General features: G+C 52.4%; 1 protein-coding gene and 1 long non-coding RNA gene across 19 annotated transcripts in view; one reads left to right on the plus strand and one right to left on the minus strand.

Annotated features, from left to right (window-relative positions):
* RIN2 (Ras and Rab interactor 2) overlaps window positions 1–8,624 on the plus strand; it is a 284,987-nt gene extending 276,363 nt beyond the window's left edge. For 16 of the 17 annotated variants that reach the window (XM_066995455.1, XM_066995460.1, XM_066995457.1 and 13 more), the window contains 3 exons: window positions 1,547–1,678; window positions 3,563–3,726; window positions 6,725–8,624. In XM_066995455.1, the coding sequence (XP_066851556.1) occupies window positions 1,547–1,678; window positions 3,563–3,726; window positions 6,725–7,036 (608 nt within the window). In that variant the 3' untranslated portion in view covers window positions 7,037–8,624. Of the gene's footprint in view, window positions 1–1,546; window positions 1,679–2,280; window positions 3,009–3,562; window positions 3,727–6,724 lie in introns of those variants that run through there. The other variant, XR_010830861.1, reaches the window with a different exon arrangement.
* A 1,314-nt stretch (window positions 8,625–9,938) lies between these two features.
* LOC136790601 (uncharacterized) lies at window positions 9,939–23,452 on the minus strand. 2 transcript variants are annotated; one of them, XR_010830881.1, is made up of 3 exons: window positions 23,311–23,452; window positions 11,505–11,639; window positions 9,939–10,061 (listed from the first exon to the last, which is right to left on the minus strand). It is a non-coding gene; the product is annotated as an uncharacterized lncRNA (long non-coding RNA). The 2 variants fall into 2 exon arrangements; XR_010830882.1 differs by lacking the exon at window positions 9,939–10,061 and adding an exon at window positions 10,086–10,442.
* Window positions 23,453–24,103: the final 651 nt, after the last annotated feature.

Consider the following 24,103-nt stretch of genomic DNA (forward strand, 5'->3'; position numbering starts at 1 on the left):
GCTGAGTAGTCAGTGAAATAATTAAAGTACTGTGCTGGTTGGCACGATTTCATGGGTGCAACTCTGTTGCCCAGAGTCTTATTGTACACTGCTCTGGTAGGTCATGAGTTTAGATGGGCAGTGCTGGTAGTATGGGGAGATTTTTTCCTAAGCAAATATAAACTGCTGCAGGTGGTAGGTACTTTGCTTTCTAAGTGAGCACTGAGTCATCGAGTCTGCAGCTGGGTCTGGTGCTGATTAAGGTGTCTGCTTTCTTTTGAGATGAATAGTGAAAGCTTGTGGTCGTTAAAGACCCACAAGCACTTTTGTGGCATGTAGGTCCAAGCTCCTGCCCAGCTTATATTCTGTGCAAATACCTGCATTTTAAAATGGATGTAGGAATCTTGGCCTGAAGTGCTGTAGACTCCTTTCTCTTTGCTGTTATCGTATTGAGTAAGGTGTTTCCAACATGTAGAATTAAGAGGCTGCTGCTGGTTAATGCCTACACTGAGGGGCTTGAGCTAGGTGTGGCACATGTTCTTGGGTTGTCTTGTTTTGTCCTGTGAAGTTGGTGAAAGATGGCATTGAGTGTCTGCTTCACCACGTGCTCCCATACAGTGAATGGTGTAATATTTGGAGGGTGTGCTTCAGGTGGCGTAACTTTAGATCAGCCCTTCAATCATCCGGAGTTTCATCAAAGATTAAGGTGGCTCCTGCTCTTGTTGGCTTGAAGTGGTCATCACACCAGTTCTGCAGTTAACGTAGTTTGGCCAGATTCAGCGATTTGGCCCCATAGTATTTTCTAAACAAAGTTTAAATGCAGTAAATGTGATAGGGAGCACAAACAGATGTAGGTAGCCATCTGTGCTTTAGCCATGTGCTGCTTTTGCTGATGGTGCTTCACCAGCCAGTTGGGGATGATTTATGAGGCTTTGCTCACTAGTATTTTTAACTGTGATAGATCAAGAAAAGGAGCTCAGTTTTCATGTGAAGTCTAATAGGCTTTTATATTCAGGCCTCTCTGCTGAGATTGAAATTCAGACTGGTATTTGTGGCTACATCTTTCCAGAAAGTAGATGTCCCCTGCATTGAAAAGGAAAATGTCTGTTCATCTTCTCTTAGCCTGTGATAAAAGTGGAGTGGAAGCCAGTCTGGATTTCAGGATTAGCAGCCTTTTGGGAGTTGACCAGTTGAACTGATTCCAAGGTGAATCCAGTCTTTACATTCCCTCGCATGCTTCAAGGCGTGCATCATCAGATTTGTGCTCATTGGAAATAAGGGATCAAGCTAGCGTGAGTCTCCTGTCCATTGAGTGCCAGATCACAGAATCATCTAGGTTGGAAGAGACCTCCAAGATCACCTAGTCTAACCTCTGACCTAACACTAACAAGTCCTCAAGATGAGAGATGACATTCTCTTTGCCACATGTTGAGAACAGAAGGCTGTAGAGCAACATAAACTTGTTGGTCAGAAAAGGCGGCAAAACAATGCTTTGCTTTCAGACAACGAAACTGGTAAAAAAAAAAAAAAAAATAAGTTGTCTATCTCTGTGCTCCTTTCACCCCAGGGAGGCTATATGGAGCTGATGACTTCTTGCCTGTGCTGACATACGTATTAGCCCAGTGTGACATGCTGGAGCTGGATACTGAGATTGAGTACATGATGGAATTGCTGGACCCATCTTTGCTGCATGGAGAAGGTAATGTTCTTATTTATTTTTATTAGAATTGGGCAAAGAACTAGGGAAGGGGGACTTTCTATCACAGTGTAGCTGCTGTTACCTTGTTCATGTAGAAGTACTTTCAAGGGGAGTGCTAAAGCCAGTGGTGCCGATAGCTTAACAAGAGAACATCCTAATTCTTTCCATCTTACAGTAAGAGTTGGTTTGCTTGAGGTGTATAGGCTTCAGTGATCAGGGAAGCTACCGGTATATACTCCTTTATGAGGGAATATCTTGGTTCATGACTTGGCAAGCAAACACAAGCACTGTGCAGATGCCAAATGTGTTTATCCTTCAATGCCTGAAAATATCCTGAGGGGTAATATCCTATAGGGCTGCAGCATTCAGTTTAGTTGTGACACATAATGGGGCTTGGCTTTGGTGCTTTGTGGAGAGCTTTTTCTTGGAGAGCTCTGAGCCAGGGCAGCACTTTTGAGAACACATCCCCTTTGGTGGTCTTCGCTTCTTCCCAATAGTCATTTCTCACAAAGCATTTTTATGAGCCCTAGGAATATATTTACTAAGGTTACTAAGGTACTCTTGACTTGTGGCTGAAATCCAGTATCCCTGCTACCTTTCAGCTTTGTGGAATTGCTGTATTCTCTTATACGTTGGTATGTATGAAAGAGCCTTGCCAGGATTCCTCCCATCAATGAGGACCATCAGCTCTTCCTAGTGCATCGTCTAGGAGTGTTTGCATGGAAAATACTTGAGATGCGAAACTGGAGATCGTGAACACGCTTACAGTTATCAAACTATTGAGTCATGGTGTTTTTAATTCAGCAAAAGAAGTCCAGCTGTTGTTTGGCCCTGTCTTCAGCACCAGCTGAACTATGCTGTGCAGGAAAAATTGTTTAGTGCTTTGGGGTTTTGCAGTTCAAATGTAATGCGTTGTCCAGTTTGGCTCATAGGTCTTGTATGTGTTTGTGTATAAACTCTGTTGCAAAGCTAAAGGCCAAGAGAATGCTGTTCTGATATGCTGAAAATTGCATACAGTATGAGCAGAGCATAGAGTATGTCTTTGAATCACTCCATCAGTAGACTGTCCTGATTCATAGTTGTACTCTCCCATGCAAATAATTAAAAATTAAAACAAATGAGAGGCATGTCTTTTGTTTCCAGTGGTTGTTGAGGACTGTTATCTTGTGCTGAGACTGTTTCCTTTGTGACCTGCAGCTTCTTTTGTATGTCAGCAACTCCATCTTGTCTTTAAATGTATTCTCTACTCCTGTAATGACAGTGATGTATGTAAGGAGGACTGCAGACATCACCTGCTGAACTAGATGGACATTATGGGGAATGCAAAAAGGTGAAAAAAACAGAGTTGTCTTTTTAAAAATGAGCACACTCTGGGATGTTTCCAGAGTGTGAGTCTAAATCTGTCATTACTTCATTGCCACTAAACATAATTGCTTTTGTGTTCCTGAACAGTGGTAGACTGACTTCCATTTCATTTAAACAGTTACGTTTACTGCATCAATTCTCAAAGCTTGGGAAGGGAGTAAATGTTTGGAAATTGTTGAGGAGAAAACTCTTGTTCCAGCTTTGTAAAAATGTTCAGGAATAAAGGAGCATCTTACACGAGTCACATAAGTAACCAGCTATCCCCAGTGCTACTGGACCCAGAGTTAGATATTACTGTACCGCTTGATAATATGGAGTGCGTGTAACTACTACTGCATCTCTTAACATACCATGCAATAGGTAGCAGGAGAATTAGCTGTTTATAAGCATAAATATTTTGACAGTTGAATACAGCAACCATCAAATACATAACAATTGTATATAGAAACTGTGACCAGTAAGAACTAGTGCTGTGGTTTTGACCACTCTGAGAACTTACTCCCTTGCTGTCCTTCACAGGAGGCTATTACTTGACAAGCGCTTATGGAGCACTTTCACTGATCAAGAATTTTCAGGAAGAGCAAGCTGCCAGACTGCTAAGTTCCGAAGCCAGAGATACTCTTCGGCAATGGCACAAAAGGAGGACAACTAACAGGACGATACCTTCCGTTGACGATTTTCAGGTAGAGCCCAGGGCTTAAGAACTAAAACAAACACAACCAGAAATTGTTTTGTTGAAAATGTCTATTTGAGAGGTATGTTTCATTATGATTGTCTTGGGGGTATGACGTCAGTGAAGTGAAGCGGCGCTGAGAATAGGGGCTGGCAAACTTTCCGCAGTTCTGAAGTCTTTGTACTTTATAACAGAGTTCAATTATGATGTCTGAAGAAAGTGCTAAATATGCATTTCCCACCCTCCCTTCCATTTAAGTCACTCAGAGCATGGACAAACTGAATCCTATCTTTGATTTAGTTTTTTTGTGTGCTCTACTGCTGAAAAAAACAAATCATGTCTCCAGTGATATAAATCGGTACAGCTCCCCAGTGACTAATGGTGGCATACAGCAGGTGGCAGAGAGGAGAGGTGGGAGAATAGTTGCCTACAGTTTTGAAGTTAATGCAAAGAGTAGTATTCTATAATGTGAATGTTTTCATGTGTGTTTGTTTTTTCCCCACCATTTCTTGCTGCTCTTTTCAGAGTAGGGCAGTAACTTCAACTGAAGAATGACAAAAGTCGAGACTATTTCATCTTTAAAAAACAGGCCTGTATGTCTTTCACATAAAACCATAGGATGCCAGTGACTGGCTGTTCAGATGCATCAGTTTGTGGACTGAAACAGGGAAGATGTTGGAATCAAGAAGGAAGGATTTACTACTCTTTCACTTGTTAATAGTTCACAGCACAAAGTTTGAGGAGAAGTTAATGACAACCTTCAGTTAGTTTTGATGTAGTTAAGAGCTTGAGAAACGAAGGTGTGGGGGTCATCAGAAGATCATGAAACCTTCCGAATGAAGCTTCCTCTGCTTTATCCATGTCCACCCGAAGGACTGCACAGCAACACTGAACGAGAAAGTTCTGGGAGAAGAAGCAGTCTTGTGCAATTCTCCTCTTAGGAAGACAGCCAATTAACAAACACCAAACTCTACAATCAGTGCTCAAACCTAGTCCATCTTATCAGGATACATATTATATTGTGCTTACTTGTGTTTAGGTGGAGTCTCAAGCTACTTAAATCTGATGTTCTTTCTTGCAAAAACACTGCACCATTCATAGGAAAATTCATCCTCTTGTATCTCTGCTGGATGGCTAAATCATGGAAGATTCTTTTGACAGGATCTTGTTCTGTCTGACCTCTTCCTCATCAAATCAACTTCAGACAAGCTGAAGTGCAGCTGGGTGCCATGCTGGAACTGGAAGGGTGCAGGGGATGGGGGAAGAGCTGGCATGGAGTGTGTACACTGCTGCTTGTTCTGTTGTCCCTTTCAAAAGAGTCTCTTCTGCCTGCTTAGAATGCCAGTTTTCCATCTTTTTTCTCAGTGCCCTATAGTCCTTGAAATAAAGCACCTTCCTTGTGACAAACCTGTAACACAAATTCAGCTATACTAATTTGTCTTACATCAAACCAGGATGCACCTACTGATCTGTGATGGTCTCACAGCCTTGTAGCTTTTGAGCCTCTGAACACCTTCATCCTCTGTCCTTCAAAGGGATGGAAAAGTCAAAATCCCATATGTTGATGATGATTAGACACAACTTTCTTATACTACAAAAATAATTTTGATACTTACTATATGACTTATGAGTATTTGTGCAACCATCAGCTTCTCCTTGAAGCAATTCTGCCTGCCTGAAAGCACATGCATCTAAAAATGCACCTTCTGTGTGTTAATTGCACTAGAAATTAGAACTGTGGTATACTTGACCTTATTTAGGGCTGCTTATATTTTTTACTTCAGGTTGGATAACAAAAATAGACTAGTTTTGCCCAGGTGTGCTCAGTCCCAGTGGTTTAAAAGCTCTTGCAATGCTTCAGTGTTTCAGTCTACAAGCTATCAAAAAAAAAAATATCTTTAATAAAGACAGGAATGCTCTTTGGAACTGAGGTAATCTTAATTTATTTAGCATACAGACACAGGTACCAGCTCACTCAGTAAACAAATCTTTCTCGCTTTTCCCAGTCTACTTTTGAGTCTTCAATTCCAGTTTTTGTTGAAACACACCAAAACAAAGAAAAAGCAACAACAAGAAAAAAAGCATTCAGCAGCAGGCTGCTTTGCTCATGTGTCTGATTTTTTTTCTAGTAGTTGCTTTTCATATTTCTTTACAAATGCTTTTTGTAAGGTAGAACTGCATTTCCTCTTGAAGCAAATTTAGAATATAACGCTGTTATCAGAACTGTGGGCGTATGTTCAATCTCAATAGAGAAAAAAGATCCAGCTTTTGCCTCAAGATTATATAAATTTACTCAAATGTGGCAGAGTAAATGTTCTTTCTGTGGCATCCCTATGTCTTGTTTAAAAAAAAAAAAAAGAAAAAATGCCACCACACAAAATTTGTTGCATCATACTCAGACATGTGACTTGATAGTTACTGGTTAACTCAATGAAAATGACATAAATGAGGCTGGATTACTACCTTTTGCATGCTACAGCATGAGAGCACAAACAGATGTTTATCATGCGGTAACTTGTGGGTCAACACCCTTGTTTTCTTAAAATTAGCTTTTTTTTTTCCCCTTCTCACTAACATTGTGTGAAGCTTCTGTTTTCTAGTACTGACCTAGCAGTGGCAGCAACAATGTCTCTCGGGCATGCTGCATCAGATGTTTATTTTGCTTTTCAGAATTTTGTTTCCTATTAAAGCTTAACGTGAAGTCCTATTAAAACTGCCAGAGCTTTCCATCTGGCTTTAAAAGCTGTATCTGTTTACTCTTAGTTGCAGGACTAGAATGCAAACCAAGGAAAAAGAGGGATGTTGACTTCCTGGGTTTCGATTATGCCCACCACAGATTTGTCAGTTTCACCACCAACATAGCAATTCATGGGGTTGGCAGAATTTACAGGAACCACTGGTGTGTGTTTCATAATTAGATATTTGGTGTTCATTGCTGACTGGAGTTTTCAGAGTTCTTGTTTGTCAGTTTTATTTTATTTTCCAATGTCTGTTTTCTTACTCTACAGAACTACCTTCGAGTTGCATTCCAGGAAGTTAACAGTGGATGTACAGGAAAGACCTTACTAGTAAGGCCATATATCACTACAGAAGATGTATGTCAGCTTTGTGCTGAGAAGTTTAAAGTGGACAATCCAAAAGAATATAGTCTGTTTCTTTTCATTGATGACACCTGGCAGCAACTGACAGAAGATACCTACCCTCAAAAAATTAAGGCTGAGTTGCATAGCCGTCCACAACCCCAGGTCTTTCACTTTGTCTACAAACGCATTAACAGTGATCCTTATGGTGCCATTTTTCAGAACAACTCTGCTTCTTAAAATCAGTAATTTGCAGTTTAATTTCTGTTGCTTAACTGTTGAAAACATCTTTGTTGGCTGCTTGCCTTAGGATCTAAAACAGTCTATGCAGGTTTTAAACCATCAATGCCTAGTAAAATACATGCAGACACATCTAGTGTTGCTTGCAAAAAAAAAAAAACAAAAACACACCTGCAAACATGTAAACCATGCATATGGCCAGTTGTGCAGGATATTCAACCAGCGTGTTTGAGTAAATGGTCCATAAAGCTGAATTTCTTGTACCACAGACTCTCTTGAAATGAAACATACTATACTCTGGCCTTCTGCAATTTTTTTTGTTGTAGTGAGCCAAAACCTATTTTCTTACACTCATCCTTTAGCCAAATGTCACTTTGATTTAACTATATGTATGCTAGACATATACTTCAGTAAACTGTCTGCTGTATGCTCAGTTACACCAGCATGAGTTAAACAAGACTGTCCGATGCAGGGCATCAATTAATTCATAATTACCTGGATGATTGCATCCTTTTCTAATTTTTTTTATTACAGAAAAGCTTCTTGTTATATATATATATATATATATATTTCCTAGAAATTTTATAGCAGTTGCAGGTAAACTGTCAGGGTTGGTTTTTAAAATATTTTTTTAACTATAAAGTATTATATAATTATGCATGTGATTTTTAACACTTAATATACAAGAATAAATCTCTTGCTGGTTTTAGAGCATTGCATTAAAAGTCTCTTTGGTTTCTCTTCTTTTCCTGTTACAGGAGAGTTTTTATGAAATTTCTATTATGTATAAGATTGTAACATTGGCACTGGTGATTTCAGTGCCTTTATATGAACTTGATGTACTGTTTCCTGGTTTATTGTTTATATGTGTTGTGTAAGATAGAACTAGGTGTATGGAACAGGAAGTTGAAAGAAAAGGATGTAGGGAAGGGGCAGAGAAAGAATTTAGAGAACCTGTTTTAGGATTAAAACATGTTTGTCTGCTGGTTCAGGCTCCTTGCAGAAAATAAGCAAAGGAGGTTGGTAAGGAACTTCTATGTAAACATTATTGTAGAGGGATTTGACGGAACCTATCCCAGATACTATTTGTGTTGGCGGAAGATTAGATGTATTAATAAGGTGAATGAGAACGCTAACCATTTTGTATAGTCTGTCAGCACCATCAAAACGTGCTTTGGACTGAAGAGTGTGTGGTAGCATTTCATGATTCTAAGTTACTGAGTAGATGATGTATGAAATCAGAGTCCTACGTATACAAAGATAAAATGGTATTTAATATGTGTATTCTGTACACTTGTACAAGATAGATGGTGCTGTGCTGTGGGTCAGGTTGACCTACTTAAGTCAGGTATGGCTGCTCTTTTTAGAGGGATGCAGGGTTCTCTCCAAATCCAGCGTGAGCAGCAAAATGTAAGGCAGATGACTGCAGAAATACATCATGAGCAGTGTGTATTGTACATATAAAGATCTGTAGCATTTTTAATGTTAGTTTGCTGTGTATTTGAAACCCCTAGTAACTGTTTGTATTGCATTTTGTAAAAGGTAAATGGTGAGTTTTGCACGTAATACATTGTAATACTGAATATAATTTTGGATGTTGTGTGCTGTGATTTTTTTCATTTTGTTTAGAAATGGTTTACACTTTTGGATGTGAATGTTTGTGTATCAGTAGATGTTGTGGTTTAACCCGGCTGGCAGCTAAACACCACACAGCCGTTTGCTCACCCTCCCCCCTCCCTCTCTGGGATGGGGGAGAGAAACTGGAAAGTGAAGCCGGTGAGTTGAGATAAAGACAGTTTATTAAGACAGGAATATAATAATAACAATAATAATAATAATAGTGATAATGATAATAGTATTAATAATAATAATGTGTAAGAAAACAAGTGGAAAAACAATGGAATTGCTCACCACCCGCTGACCGATGCCCAGCCTATCCCCGAGCAGCCGGCCCCCCCACCCCGGCCAGCCACCCCTATATATTGTTTAGCATGACGTCAGATGGTATGGAATACCCCTTTGGCCAGTTTGGGTCAGCTGTCCTGGGTCTGTCCCCTCCCAGCTCCTGCTGCACCCCCAGCCTGCTCGCTGGCAGGACAGAGCGAGAAGCCGAAAAGTCCTTGGCCTGGTGTAAACACTGCTCTGCAACAATTAAAACATCAGCATGTTATCAGCGCTCTTCTCATCCTAATTCAAAACATAGCACCCTACCAGCTACTATGAGGAAAAATTAACTCTGTCCTAGCTGGAACCAGGACAGTAGACCATACTGTTTCTATTTTACTTATCTTTTACTGCTCGGCCTACTTTAAAATCTTTGCAAAGGAAGGATGCAATAAGTAAAGATGATGCTACATAAAATAGTTTGTGGGAAGCTGAATGCTTGAAGTAATTTAAGACCAAAGCAGAAAAATGATTGTGTTGTTAGATAGCAGCAGTTGTACTCCCAAGGCTAGACATCAATTCATTGGTGGTTCTTTTTTTTTTTAGTACAGTATTAACTACTATCACGGTTTTGTTAACTATTTAAGCAGCATAATAATGTGTAGATGAAAAGTCTTGAAGTTGATGCTTCTTAGATTGAGCCAGTCATTCTAGTGTGCTGACTGTTTAGTCAGCAGGCGAAGTGTGCAGACAGCTTGACTGCTGAACCACTCACTGCAAAGTTAAGTCTGACATTCAGTGCTAAAGAAAATTATACTATCTCCATATGATGACAGCTCTCTTAGGGGAAGGAAGGATGGGGGCAGAGGTGGAAAGTACTGAGAAACTCAGAATTTCAGGTGTGAAACTAAGGAAAGGAAAGAGTGCAAAAAGGGAAACACATGCCCAAACCACCTCAGGATGATTCTACTGTCTAATCTTATGCAATTGTGTCTTTTGAAAAGTAGAATGCTTTATTCCCTTTGCTGTGCAAAACGATTCTCGCTTCTCATAATGCCAGGAAACAGATGATACCAAAACTCGGGAAGGAATTTGGACTTGTAAAAATAAGTTACTCCACCTCCTCTCACAGTTAGATATTCTAAAAGAGAAACAAGAAAAAGCTTTTAAATGGGGTGGTCACTCAGTGCTGTCATAGAGAAGTAATAAAAAAGGCATAAGGAAATAAAGCTGGAGGTAATAAATCCCTAAATCTTGCTAGTAAGAGGCTTAACATAAAAGTAGAGGTTATATGAGGGTATGAGTTGTGAATTCACAAAAAGTATATATTGAAAAATGACAACATGCCATCTGCAGTAGATTAAGTCAAATCTGTTGTTTCTCTGTGCTGTTTTTCTTGTTTGTAATCCTAAAAGCAGTCATCTTCCACTCTCAGCCTTCCATGCCCGTTGTTGCAGTGTCACAAGGCAGGTCAGGGGGAGCAGACTACTTCTACTGTACCAGAAACACGAGTGCACAAAGCCTGTGGTGGGTAAAGTGCTGGGTGTTAGCACAGAAATTATTGTGCTGTGCTGTGCTGACAGCTCTTCCACAACATGTGTGGATAAGGGAAAACATCCCCCAGGAGTGCTTCCATGGAGAAGGCAGTGGAGGTTGCTTGAGAGCTGCTGCCAGCTGAAGCTGCTGCCACAGTGGTCGTGACAGGGGGGCAAAGCGCTGGGGCCCTGGCTGCCCCTGCCCCAAGCGCCCTGGGGCTCGGGCTGTGCAAGCAGGCCTTCACACGAAGCCCACTGAGCCGCTGCTCCCTTGCTGGGGCCCGGGGTCCAGCCCTCGGGCTCCCAGAGCGCAGCCAGCAGGAGGCTGCTCTGCCTCTGCAGCCCCGCTGCCAGCGGCCGCCCACGAGGAAGCCGCGGGATGAGGCGGAGCTGCAGCCACGGAGGGGCCAGGGGCTGAGGGGCGTCGAGGGGCGGATGCACCCCAACGGCGCCGTTACGCTTCGGGTCTCCCGTGGGCCCGGGATGCGGGCCGTCACCTGCTGGCGTAAGAAGCGGTACGGCGGGCGGAGCAGTGCTACGCATGCGCAGTTGCGCCGCGTCGCCCCTCTGCCGCCACCTGCTGGCGATAACTTGATACTGCAGGCGGAGCGGCTGGGGGGAGTTTCCTATCCGCCACGTTTGTTTCCGCGGCGTGGCGCGGAAAATATGTAGTTTTTCACATTGCCACTCAGCTTCCTAGCCGGGAGCGGCACGTTTCTCAGGGCAGTTACTTCCTCCTCGAGACAACGTGGGGTGCATTTTTCCGCTGTTTTCATTTGTGGTTTTCCGTGCGGTTCCCCCTGCTTCCGTTATTGAGAAAACGGTTTGGGAAGCCGTGCCTGCCGTCCTCGCGACGAGCGTGGTAGCGCCCTCTGCCGCCACCTGCTGGCGAGAAAGCGGTACTGCAGGCTGACGCGGCGCTGCGCATGCGTGGTATCGCTAGCGTCGCCGGCATTCGCTTTGGTGCCCCTGCCCGCGCGTGCACCTGTGTGTTCTCCTGCGGGGGGGGAGGGGGGGGGGGGGGGGCAGCTCAACTTCCGGATCCTTACCGAGGAGGAAGCCTGGGAGAAGGCGACCGAAAAGCGCCTGGGTCCGGTGTTCGCGGTTAGATCCGGAATGGGAGCTCCGGGGTCAGCTCTGGGGTCCAGGTTTCAGGTCTGGGGTTCGAGTCCGCGGTTTTGGGTCTGGGTTTTGGGTCCAGGGTTAGTTGCGGTGTAAGCTCTGTGCTCGGAGTCAGCTCTGAGTTCAGGGCTTTGGACCAGATCTAGGGTCCAGAGCTCGGGTCCAGGGCTCCTGGTCACCTCTGGGTCAAGTCTGGGTCTGGGGTTGAGGGGCTGGGGCTTGGGGTTAGGTCTCAGGGTCGAGGGTCAGGGTTGAGGGTCTGGCCTCAAGGGTCCAGGGTTGGGGCTTGGGTTTTAATTTGGTTCCAGAGTCTGTTCCGGGGGTCGAGAGTTGGGGTCAGCTCCAGGGTTCGGGGTCAGCTTGGGGTTCGGGGGCTCAGTCATCTCCGGTCTCAGTGCTTGGGGTTGTTTCCGGGGTCCAGGGCTTGGATCTGGAGCTTGGGGTTAACTCCGGAGGGGGGGGGCTCTGGGGTCAATGGTCTGGAGTCAGCCCCTGGGTTCGGGGATTGGGTCCAGGGCTCGGGGTCAAGTGTCTGGGTTTGAGGGTCCGGGGTCGAGGGCTGGTGCTCGGGGTTGGGGCTCGGGGTTGGGTCTAAGTCCAGGGCTTGGGGTCAAGTCTGGGTCCAGGGTTCGGGCCTGGGTCTGGGTCCGGAGCTCAGGCCTATGTCTGGGTATGGGCATTGGGCCCAGTTCCGGGTATGGGGGTTGGGGTTGTGTCTAGGTCTGGGGCTCAGGCTCGCATCCACGTCTGGGTCTCGGCGTCGAGGGTCTGGGGTTGAGGGTCTGGGTTTGGGGCTCAGGGTTGTGGCTCGGGCTTAGCTCTGGGTCTGAGGGTTGGGAGTTTGGGTTCATTACAGGGGTCAGGGATTGGGGTCAGCTCTGGGGTTAGGGTCACCTCGGGAGTGGGGACTCAGTGTCGGAAATTGTGGTCATTGCTTGGGGTCAGGTTTCGGGGTCAGCTCTGGGGTCCAGGGCTCCTGTCCGGGCCTCAGGATACCTCTGGGTCTGGGTCGAGTGTCTGGACTTGAGAGTCCGGGGTCAATGGTCTGGGCCTGGGGCTCAGGTGGGGCTCAGGGCTGCGGTTTGGGATTGGGGCTCGGAGTCAAGGGTCTGGGCTTGAGGGTCTGGGGTTGGGACTTGGGGTTAGTTCCGGGTACGGGGTCAGTTCCTGGGGTGGGGGGGTCAGTGTCTGTTCTGGAGTTCGGGGGTCAGGGCCAGCTCCGGGTTTAGGGTCGGGTCCAGTTCCAGGGCTCTCGTCTAGGTCCGGGTCTGGCGCTCAGGGTCGGGGTCTCCAGGGTTGAAGGTCTGGGTTTGGGGTTCAGGGTTGGGGCTTGGGCTTAGCTGCAGTTCCGGGGTCAGTTCCGGGGGATGGGGGTTGGGGTCAGCTCCGGGTGCGGGGCTCTGGGTCATGTCCAGGTCCGGGTGCGAGGGTCCAGGGGAGAGGGTCTGGGCTTGAGGGTCCAGAATTGGGGCGTGGGGTTGTTTCTGGTTCTGGGGGTCGGAGGTCGGGGTCAGCTCCAGGGTCGGGGCTCCAGGTCAGCTCTGGGGTTGACTCCGGGTCAGGGGTTGGGGCTTGGGGCTGGGGCTCTTTGTTGGGTCTCAGGGTCTTGGGGTCCAGGGTTGAGGGTCTGGGATTGGGGCTCAGGGTTAGTTCTGGTTCCGGGGTTAGTTCTGGTTCCGGGGTCTGTTCCAGAGGTTGGGGATCGGGGTCAGCTCTGGGGTCTGGGTCAACCCCTGGGGTGGGGGCTCTGGGCTGGGACTCGGGGTTGGGGCTCAGGGTCGCCCCTGGGTTGTGTGCTCGGGGTCAAGGAACTGGGTTTGGGGGTTGGGGGTCGAGGTCGGGTCCAGGTCTGGGGCTCAGAATCATGTCTAGGGTAGGGGCTCCAGGGTCGTTTCCTAGATCCAGGTCCAGAGCTCGGGCCCATGTACAGGTATCTGGCTCAGTTCTGGGTCTGGGGGTCAGGTCCAGGTCCAGGTCCAGGGCTCGGGCTTGAGTCGAGGTCCAGGACTCAGGGCCGGGGGCTCCGGCATCGGGTCTGGGTTGGGGTCTTCAGGGTCAAGAGTCTGGAGTCGAGGGTCCATGGTTGGAGCTCCGTGGTCGAAGGTCTGGAGTCGGATCTCCGGTGTTGAGGTTCTGGGGTCGAGGGTCTGTGTTTGGGGCTTGGGCTTGGGGCTTGGGGTTAGCTCCAGGTATGGGGTCAGTTCCAGGGGTCGGGGGTTGGGGTCTGTTCCGGGGGTTGGGGGTCGAGGTCAGCTCTGGGCTCAGGGTTGGGTCTGGGGTTTGGGTCTGAGGTTAGCTCTGGGTTCGGGGGTCAGGGATCGGGGTTAGCTCGGGGGTTCGGGTCCGGGGTTCAGGTCCAGGGTTCGGGTTCGGGGTTAGTTGTGGGGTTAGCTCCACAGTCAGGGCTTGCTCTGGGGTCGGGGCTCAGAGTCAGGGCTTGGGGTCAGCTCTGGGGTCCGGGTTTCAGATCTGGGGTTTGTGTCTGGGGTTCAGGTCTGGATTTCAAGTCCAGGATTTGGGTCCGGGGCTAGGGTTTGGGGCTAGGGTTCGGGTCTAGGTCTGGGTTTGGGGCTAGGAAATTAACTCCAGGATTCAGGTGCGGGGTTAGCTCCAGGGTCAGGGCTCGCTCTAGGGTCGGGGCTCAGGATTGGGACTTGGGGTCAGGGCTCGGGGTTGGGTCTTGGGGTTAGCTCTGGGTCCAGAGTCCATTCTGGGGGTCAGGGCTCGGGGTCAGCTCCAGGGTCGAGGGTCCAGGGTTGGGGCTTGGAGTTGCGGCTTGGGGTTGGGGCTCGGGGCTGGGGCTCAGGGTCAGGGGCAGCTCTGGAGTTGGGGGCTTGGGGTCGGGGGCTCGAAGTCAGATCAGGGCTCGGGGGTTGCAGTCAGCTCCACGGTCCAGGATCAGGTCTGGGGTCGGGGGCTGGGGCTTGGGGGCTTGGAGTTGGGGGCTCAGGTCCGGGGCTCGGAGTCACCTCTGGGTCTGGGTCTTGGGGTGAAGGTTCCAGGGTCAAGGGTTCGGGGTTGAGAGTCTGGGGTTGGGGCTCGGGACTGGGGCTTGGGGTTGGGTCCGGGTCTAGAGATCAGGCCCATGTCTGGGTACGGGTATTGGGCCCAGTTTCGGGTCCAGGGCTTGGGCTCAGATCTGGGTCTGGGTCCAGGTCTTGGGCTCGGGGTGTGGGGTCCATTACAGGGTTCAGGGGTTGAAGTCAGCTCTGGGGTGGGGGATCATGTCCAGGTCCAGAGCTCAGGCCCAGGTCCGTGTCCGGGGCTCGGGTCTATGGCTCAGGCTTGTGTCTGGGACCCCAGAGCTGACTCCGAGCCCCCCCACCCCTGGAATGGACCCCAGACATGGAGAAAACCCCATGACAACAACCCCGAGCCCCAGCCCTGGACCCTTGACCATGGACCCTAGATCCTGGACACTCGACACCGGAAAACCCACCCCCAGCCCCCGGAACAGACCCCAACGCCCAATGCTTGGAACAGACCTTGGACACAGAGCTAAACCTGAGCCCCAACCCAGAGCCCAGACCCTTGACCCCGGACCCTCAACTCTAGAGCCCCGGCCCCAGATCCTCAACCCCAGAGCCCCAAACCCTCAACATGGGACGCTCATCCCCGGAGCCCTAAAACTGGACTCAACCCTGGAGGCCCCAATCCTGAGCCCTGGACCCAGACCCTGAGGCCCGAACCCGAGCCCCGATCCCAAAGCTGACCCTGACCCAGGAGCTGACCCTGCCCCCGGAACCCTGGAACATACCCGACCTGGAGCTAACGCTGAGCCCGAACCCCAGACCCTCAACCCTGGAGCCCCCGAGCCCAGACCCTTGACCCTAGAGCCCCAAATCCAAACCCTTGACATGGGATTCTCTTCCCCAGAGCTCCTGACCTGGACTCAAACCCCAACCCAAGCCCCGGATCTGGACCTGACCCTGAAACCCAGACCTGGACCCAATCCCGACTCTCAACACCGGACCCAAACCTGAGCCCCAAGACTGGACCCTTGACACTAGAGACCCAACCCCAGACCCTTGACACAGGACCGATGTCCCCAGAGCCCCCAACCTGGACCAGACCCCAGAGACCCTGACCACAAGTCCCGGAACGGGTCCCGGACCTAAGCCCCGGACCCGAATTCAACCCGGACCTGAGCCCAAGCCCCAGGAGCCTGAGCCCAAGCTCCAGACCTGGATAAGGAGCCAGAGTTGACCCCAACCCTTGACCCCCAGAACGGACACCAACCCCCAATCCCTGGAACAGACCCCAGACCTGGGCTGACCCTGGACCCTTGACTCCAGAGCCCCCATTCTGGAACCAACCCCAGACCCCAGAGATGACCCCGAGCCCCTGAACCCAAAGATGACCTCAAGCAGTGACCCCAGAGCTGACCCCGAGCCCCCTACCCCGGAGCTGACCCCAACTCCAGAGCTAACACTGAGCCCCCAACCCTGGTGCTGACCCCAACCCCCAGAACAGACCCCAGAACCGGAACTAACCCCGAGCCCCAACCCCGGATACTCGACCCCAGACCCAGAGGTGACCCCAAGCCTTAGACCCTGGAGCTGACCCCGAGCCCCTGACCACAGACCCAGACCTGACCCCTGTCCGGGGTTGAGGGCTTGGGGTTGGGGCTTGGGGCTGGGGCTTGGAATCAGGTCCAGGTTTGGGGCTCAGGTTCGGGTCCAGATTACGGGTTCCGGGGTCCGTTCTCGGGTTGAGGGTCAGGGGTCAAGGATTCGGGGTTGGGGCTTGGGTCGGGGGCTTGGGGTTTGGGCTTGGGTCCAGGGCTCGAGGTCACATCCAGGTCTGGGGCTTGGGGTTGAGGTTCCCAGTTCAAGCATCCGGGTTGATGGACCGCGGTTGGGACTTGGGTTCGGGGTTAGTTCCAGGGTCAGGGTCAACTCTGGGGACGGGGGCTTGGGGGTCAGATCTGGGGTCCAGAGCTCACGTTCAGGGCTCCCGGTCACCTCTAGGGCTGGGGCTCTGGGTCAACTTCAGGTTCGGGGTCGAGAGTCAGGGGTTCAGGGTCCGGGGTCGACCATCTGGGGTTGGGTCATGAGTGTCCGGGTCTGGGACTTGAGGCTGGGGCTCAGAGCTGGGGCTTGGGGTTCAGGGTCGAAGGTCAGGGGTCAAGGGTCACGTCCAGGTCCAGGGCTCTGGGTTAACTCCGGGTACAGGGTCGAGAATCCGAGGCTGGGGCTTGGCGCTCGAGCTCGGGGTTGGAGCTCAGGGTCGAGGGTCCAGCCTCAAAAGTCTGGGCTCGATTGTCCGGGTACGGGTATCGGGCCCAGTTCCGGGTCTGGGAGTCAGGTCCAGGTCCGGGGCTCGGGCTTGGGTCCAGGTCCGGGTCCAGGGCTTGGGGCTGGAGGCTCTGGGGTCGGGTCTGAGTTGGGGGTTCTGGGGTTGAGGGTCCGGGGTCGAGGGTCCAGGGTCAGGACTCCAGTGTCGAGGGTCTGGGGTTGGGGCTCAGGGTTAGCTCCGGGTAAGGGGTCTGTTCCAGGGGTCAGGGGTCCAGGCCAGCTCCAGGCTTGGGGTCGGGTCTGGTTCCGGGGCTTGGGGTTGGGTCCAGGGCTTGGGGGCGGATCCATGTCCAGGGCTTGGGTCCAGGTCTGAATCTGGGTCCAGGTCCAAGGCTTGGGGTTGGGGGCTCTGGGTTCGGGTCCAGGTCAGGGGCTCTGGGAATGAGGGTCCTGTGTTGAGGTTTTGGGTTCATGGCTCCGGGGTCGAGGGTCTGGGATCGGGGTTCCACTGTCAGCGCTCTGGGATTGAGGGTCTGGGGTTGGGTCTCCAGTTTCAAGGGTCAAGGGTCTGTGCTCGAGGGAACAGGTTTGTGGCTTGTGTTTAACTCTGGGTCCAGGGTCTGTTCCGGGGGTTGAGGTCTGTTACGCAGGTTGGAGGTTGAGGTCAACTCCAGGTCCGGGGTCGAGGGTCCAGGTCCAGGGCTTGGGGCTGATGCTCAGTGCTGGGGCTCTGGGTTGGGGCTCAGAGTCGAGGGTCTGGGGTTGAGGGTCCAGGGTCGACCATCTGGGGTTGGGTCTTGGGGTTAGTTCTGGTTCCAGGGTCTGTTCCGGGGGTCGGGGGCCATGGTCAGCTCCGGATCTGGGGCGCAGGGTTAGCTCCGGAGTGGGGGCTTCAGGGTCAAGTGTCCGGGGTCAGCTCCGGGGTTGGGGGCTCAGGGTAGGGGGCTCTGGGTCGGGGCTCAGGTTTGGGGCTTGTGTCCGGGACTCAGGATCAGGTTCAGGTGCGGGGGTCAGGGTTGGGTTTGGGCCCGGGGCTTGGGCTTCCATCCGGGTCTGGGTCCGGCGCTTGGGGTCAGGGGCTCCGGGGTTGGGTCCAGGTCAGGGTCTCTGGAGTCAATGGTCCAGTGTTGAGGGTCCAGCATGGAGGGTCCAGGGTCGGAGCTCCATGATCGAGGGTCCAGGGTTGGGTTTCTGCTGTCGAGAGTCTGGGTTTGGGGCTTGAGGTTAGGGATCAGGGTTAGCTCCAGGTCCTGGGTCTGTTCCAGGAGTGGGGGGTTGTGGTCAGTTCCGGGCTTGGGGTCGGGTATGGTTCCAGGGCTTGGGGTCTGGTCCGGGTCAGCGGTTTGGGGTCAGGTCCATGTCCATGGTTTGGAGTTGGGTCCAGGGTAGGGGCTCTGGGATCAGGACCTGAGTTGAGGGTCCAGGGTCAAGGGTCTGGGGTTGAGGATCCGGAGCTGGACCCCAGAGATGGAGCTTGGGGTTGGGGCTCAGGGTCGATGGTCAGGGTTTGAGGTTCCGGGCTCAAGGTTCCAGGGTTGGGGCTTGGGGTTAGCTTCAGTTCCAGAGTCTGTTCCGGGGGTCGTGGGTCTGGGTCAGCTCCAGAATTCGGGGCTCAGGGTCATCTCCAGGTCCGGGGTTGAGGGTCACGTGTCGAGGGTCTAGGCTCGAGGGTCTGGAGTTGGGGCTCAGGGATAGTTCCATTTCCGGGGTCTGTTCCAGGGGCCGGGGATCAAGTTCAGCTGCAGTGTTTGGGGTTCGGCATCAGCACTGGGGTCGGGGTCAACTCCAGGGTCAGGGGCTTCGGTCCGGGGCTTGGGGTCACCTTCGGGTCCAGGACACTGGGTCACCTCTGGGTCCGGGGGCGAGACCCAGACCTAGAGGTGACCCCGAGCCCTGGATCGGAACCCTGGACCCTGGAGCTGACCCCCATCACCAGCCCAGAGCAACAACCCCGATTTCAGACCCTGAGCCCCCACCACCGAGGTGGTGATCCTGACCCCAGAGCTGACACCCCCGAGCCCCAAACTGGAGCCCAACCCCCGAACCTCAGACTCAGAGCTAACCCTGAGCCCCAACCCTGAGACCCAAACCCAGACCCTTGATCCCGGACCCTCGACCTTGGAGCCCCGGACCCAGACCTGACCGTGGAGCCCCAAGCCCCAGACCCAGAACTGGGCCTGATACTTGTACCATGACATGGGCCTGAGCTCCAGACCCAGACCCAGGACCCGGCCCTGGAGCCCGTACAGCGGACATGACTGCGAGCCCCTGACCCGGGCCCAACCCCGAGATCCAGACCCAGACCTGGACCTGACCCCAAGCCCCAGACCCGAGCCCCGATCCTGAGCCCCCGTCCCCAGAGCTGGCCCCAAGCCCCCTACCCTGGAGCTGACCCCAACCCCGAAGCTGACCCCAACTCCCGACCCCTGGAACAGACCCCTTACCCAGAGCTAACCCCAAGCCCCAACCCCAGACCCTTGACCCCAGAGCCCCCACCCCAGAGCTGATCCCGAGCCTGAGACCTGAGCCCTGGAACCTGGAGCTGTCCCTGACCCCGGAGCTGACCCCAACAAAACGACCCCAGTTACAGACCACAATGACCAACCCCTGGAACTAGCCCTGAGCTTCAACACTGAGCCCCAACCCCAAACTCTCGACCCTGGACCCTTGACCCTGGTGCCCGGACCCCCAGCCCTCGACCCCAGAACCTCAACCCACCCCGGAGCTGACCCCGAGCCACAACCCTGAGCCCCAGCCCTGGACACTTGACCCCGGACCCTCAACGCTGGACCCTCCACCCCAGAACACCCACCCCGGACCAGACCCCAAGCCCCAGACCTGAACCTGACCCAAAGACCTGAACCTGGAGCTGACCCCCAGGAGACAACCCCGAGCCCGAGCCCTGAGCCCCAGCCCCGAGCTCCAGCCCCAGACCCTCGACCCTGGAGCCCCCACCCCAGAGATGGTCCTGAGCTCCGGACCCAGAGCTGAACCCGAGCTCAGGCCCCGGAGGTGACCCCGACCCCTGAAACAGACCTTGGACCTGGACCCGGAGCTAACCCCAAGCCCCAGCCTCGGACCTTCGACCCTGGAGTCCCCACCCTGGAGCTGACCCCATGCCCCCGACCTCCGGAACTGATCCTGGACCCAGAGCTAAGCCCAAGCCCCAACCCCAAGCCCCAGTCCCAAGCCCTCAACCCCAGACCCTCGACCCCGTGCAACAGACCTGGAGGTGACCCCAAACCCTGACCCTGAGCCCCAACCGCAAGCCCCTGACCCCCAAACCCAGAGCCGACCCCGGACCTGACCCTGACCCCCCCACCCCAGAGCAAACCCAGAGCCCTGGACCCTAGAGCTGACCCTGACACTGGAGCTGACCCTGGCAAAATGACCCCGGAACAGACCCTGGAGTGGAGCTAACCCCAAGCCCCAGCCCCGGACCCTCAACCCTGAACCATCTACCCCGGAGCCTTCACCCCAGACCCAACTCCGGAGCCCCTGACCCGGACTTGATCCCAGAGCCCTGGACCTGAGCCCCAGCCCCAAGCCCAAGCACTGGACCCTCGACCCCGGAGTCCTCACCCCAGAGCTGACCCCGAGCCCCACCCTGGAACTGACCTCAAGCTCCCTACCCCAGGAACAGATCCTGGACCTGGAGCTAAGCTGGAGCCACAACCACAAGCCACAACCATGAGCCCCAGCCCCGAACCCTCGATCTGGGACCCTCAACACTGGACCCACGACCCCATGCCCCAGACCTGGAGGTGACCCCAACCCCCGGAACAGAGCCCCGACCCTGTGACCCGATCCTGAGCTCTGACCCCAGGGCTGACCCCTACCCCCAAAGCAGACCTCAGACCCGAACCCAGAGCTAACCCCAATCCCCAGCTCCCAGCCCCAACCCTGGACCCTCGACCCTGGAACCCCCACCCCAGAGCTTACCTTGAGCCCCTGACACCCAAAATAGACCCTGGACCCGGAGCTAACCCTGAGCCCCAAAGCCGGGCGCTCGACCCTGGACCTTTGAACCCAGTGCCTCCACCGTGGACCCGACCCCAGAGCCTCCACTCCAGACTAGATCAAAGCCCCTGACCTAAAGACCCAGACATGGAGTTTACCCTGAGCCTCAGGCCAACATGGAGGTGACCCCCAGCCCGGGCCCCGGAGCTGACACCAAGCCTCGACCCCAAGCCCCAACCCTGAGCCCCACCCCAGTCCCAATCCGGGAGCCACCCTGACCCGAACCGAAGCCCCAGACCTGGACCCGACCCAAAGACTTGGACCCGCAGCTGACCACCAGCCACGGACCTGGAGCTGACCACAAACCCCAACACCGAGCCCACAGCCCAAGCCCTAGCCCCGAACGCCATCCTTAGACCCGACACGAAGATTTGGACCTGGATCTGAGCCCTAGAACCAGACCCGGGGCTGACCCCAAGCCCTAGCCCCGAGCCTACACACCAAGCCCCAGCCCCGAACCCCAGCCCCGAGCCCCAGGCCTGGACTGTCGACACCGGAGACCCCACTCTGGACCTGAGCCCAAGCCCCCAACACCCGGAATAGACTCGGGACCTGGAGCTAACCCCAAGGCCCAAATCCGGACCCTCAACCCCAGAACCTCGACCCCAGAGCCCACGACCCCAGACCCTCGACCCCAGAGTCCCAAACCCAAACCCTCAACACAGGACTCTCATCCCTGGAGTCCCCGACCGGACCTGGACACAGACCCGAACCCGGACCCGGAACTGAGCCCCCAACACCAAGCCCTGACCTCAGAGCTGACCCCAGAGCTGAACCCTAGACCCTGACCCTAGAGCTGACCCCAATCCCCCAATCCCCAGAGCTGACCCCGGACCCAGTGCCCCGACCCTGAGCCCCCAAGCCCAGAGCTGACCCCCGACACCATAGCTGACCCCAAGACCCCAACGCTAGAGCTGACCCTGAGCCCCAACCCCCAGAACGGACTCTGGATCTTGAGCCCCCATCCCGGACCCTCGACACAAGATCCTCAACCCCAGTGACCCCGACCTGGACCCAACCTTGGATCGGTCAGCAGGGAGTAAACAGTTGGGCATTTTATCATCATGCCTTTGCATAGAGTCTCAGCAGTGCCTGTGGTTTTCACATCCGAGCACAGCGTCACAGAATGGAATTGTAACCTCGTTTCTCTGCAAAGAGGCTAGTCAGGTCATGTTGACTTCACCAGCCCAGGCACCTAGTCAAAGCTGAGTGCTTTAAGATAAGGGCCCGGCACAAAGTTACCCAACATTCTTCTGAGCACACAACATTTCACAGTCATGATGTGACAATACATTACTATGAAAGCTTCCAGTCCAAGAGCTCAAAAGGCCCTATTGCAATGCTTTGTTGATCGATGACGTTAAAACACTGCACTGTAACTTGCAGCCGGGGCATGAGCTCAAAAAGCTCTGCTCTGTGTCCCATGAAGTTACAACGCCAAACTGTGACTTTTTGCAGGGTGAAAAAAATGCCTCACTGGGGCTCTTTGCTGGCCGGTGCAGTCACACAGGCCTCCTGTGACTCTCTGCCTGCATCTGATGCTATTAAACCCCTCCATGACTCACAATACCCTGTTTAGACACAGTACTAAGCCTTCATGTAACATCACCCAACTGTGACGCTGTGCTCTGCTGGGCGCTCACAAAGCCCTCCTGTGACTCTGTGCCACGAAACAATTTCACAAAGCCCTACTGCTGATGCTGTGTTGGCTAGTGTGTTACAAAGCATCACAGATACTCTAAGCCACTAAAAGATGTCACAATCAATCCAGATATGTAGTGCTCCATCACGCAGCTGCGTCTTGATATTACAAGGACACGCTGTGACTCCTTCCATGGCAACACCATGAGAACACCATCCTGTGACTGTGCCTGCTCAAAAGACTCTCTTTGACAGTACTGAGCCACAATGTGACCAGAGACCACAGTGACACTCTATCGGGGCATGAGCTCACAAGACCCTGCTGGAATGCTGAATAGAGCGATGATATTCCAACACTTCACCGTAACTCCCAGCTGGGCCATGAGTTCACAAGGCTGTGCTGTGACACCATGCCATGAAGTTACAAGGCCAATCTGTGACTCTGGGCTGGGTTGTGAGCTCATAAGAACATAGGGTAACTTTGTGCCGGGTCCATATCTTATACCACTCCACTTTGAATATATGCCTGGGATGGTGAAGTCAACAGGATATGATGAGACTCTTTGCGGAGACACAAGGTTACAATTCCCTTCTGACACTCTGTGCTCGGATGTGAAAACCACAGGCACTGCTGCGACACCCATATTCTGACTCCTTTACAGGACAAGAGCTCCCAATATGCTATTGTGACAAGGTAGCGAGCCTTCATGAAATATCACAAAAGTGTAACTCTGTGTTAGGCTGGGAGCTGAAAAAGCCATCCTGTGACACTGTGCCCCAGCACGATGTCTAAAGGCCCTACTGTTGACGCACTGCTGGCTAGAATATTACAAACCTTACTGTGACTCTGTGCAACCCAGGATCTTACAGTCCCATGCTGAGATTCTGTCCTGACTCAGTTTATTACAAGGCCCCATTGTGACTCCTTCATTGGCCACGCCCTGACAAGACCATCCTTTGACTCTTTGCCTGCTCAGAAGACCCCCTTTGACAATACTGTGCCATGATGTTTTAAGAAATATGATGTGAAATGTTCTGGGCCATGAGCTCTCATGGCCATGCGGGAGCGCTGAATACGGTAATGATTCCAACATTTCCAACACTTCACTGTAACTCCCAGCTGGGCCATGAGCTCAAAAGACTCTGCTGTGACGCTGTGCCAGGAAGTTACAATGCCAAACTCTGACTCTGTGAAGGGTCATGAGCTCAGAAGACCATAGGGTAACTTTGTGCCAGGTCCTTATCTCATAGTACCCCACTTTGATGATATGCCTGGGATGGTGAGGTCAACAGGTCCTGACAACACTCTGCAGAGACATGAGGTTACAATTCCCTTTTGAGACGCTGTGCTCGGATGTGAGGACTGTAGGCCCTGCTGAAACTCTCTGCAGAGCCATGATGGTAAAATGCCCCACTGTGATTCTCTGCTAGCCCGTGATGTCACATGACCCTCCTGTGACTCTCTGCCTGACACTAATGTTATTAAGTGCCTCCATGATTCTTTGCTTTGGTGTGATTTTACAAGGCCCTGCTGTGACTCTGTCCTTTGCCAGGAAGATACAATAGCATCTGTGACTCAGTGCATGGCCAGGATGGTACGAGCCCTAATGTGACGCTATCCCCCACCA

The sequence above is a fragment of the Anser cygnoides genome, chromosome 3 (assembly GCF_040182565.1).
Source record: "Anser cygnoides isolate HZ-2024a breed goose chromosome 3, Taihu_goose_T2T_genome, whole genome shotgun sequence".
NCBI classification, from domain to species: Eukaryota; Metazoa; Chordata; class Aves; order Anseriformes; family Anatidae; genus Anser; species Anser cygnoides.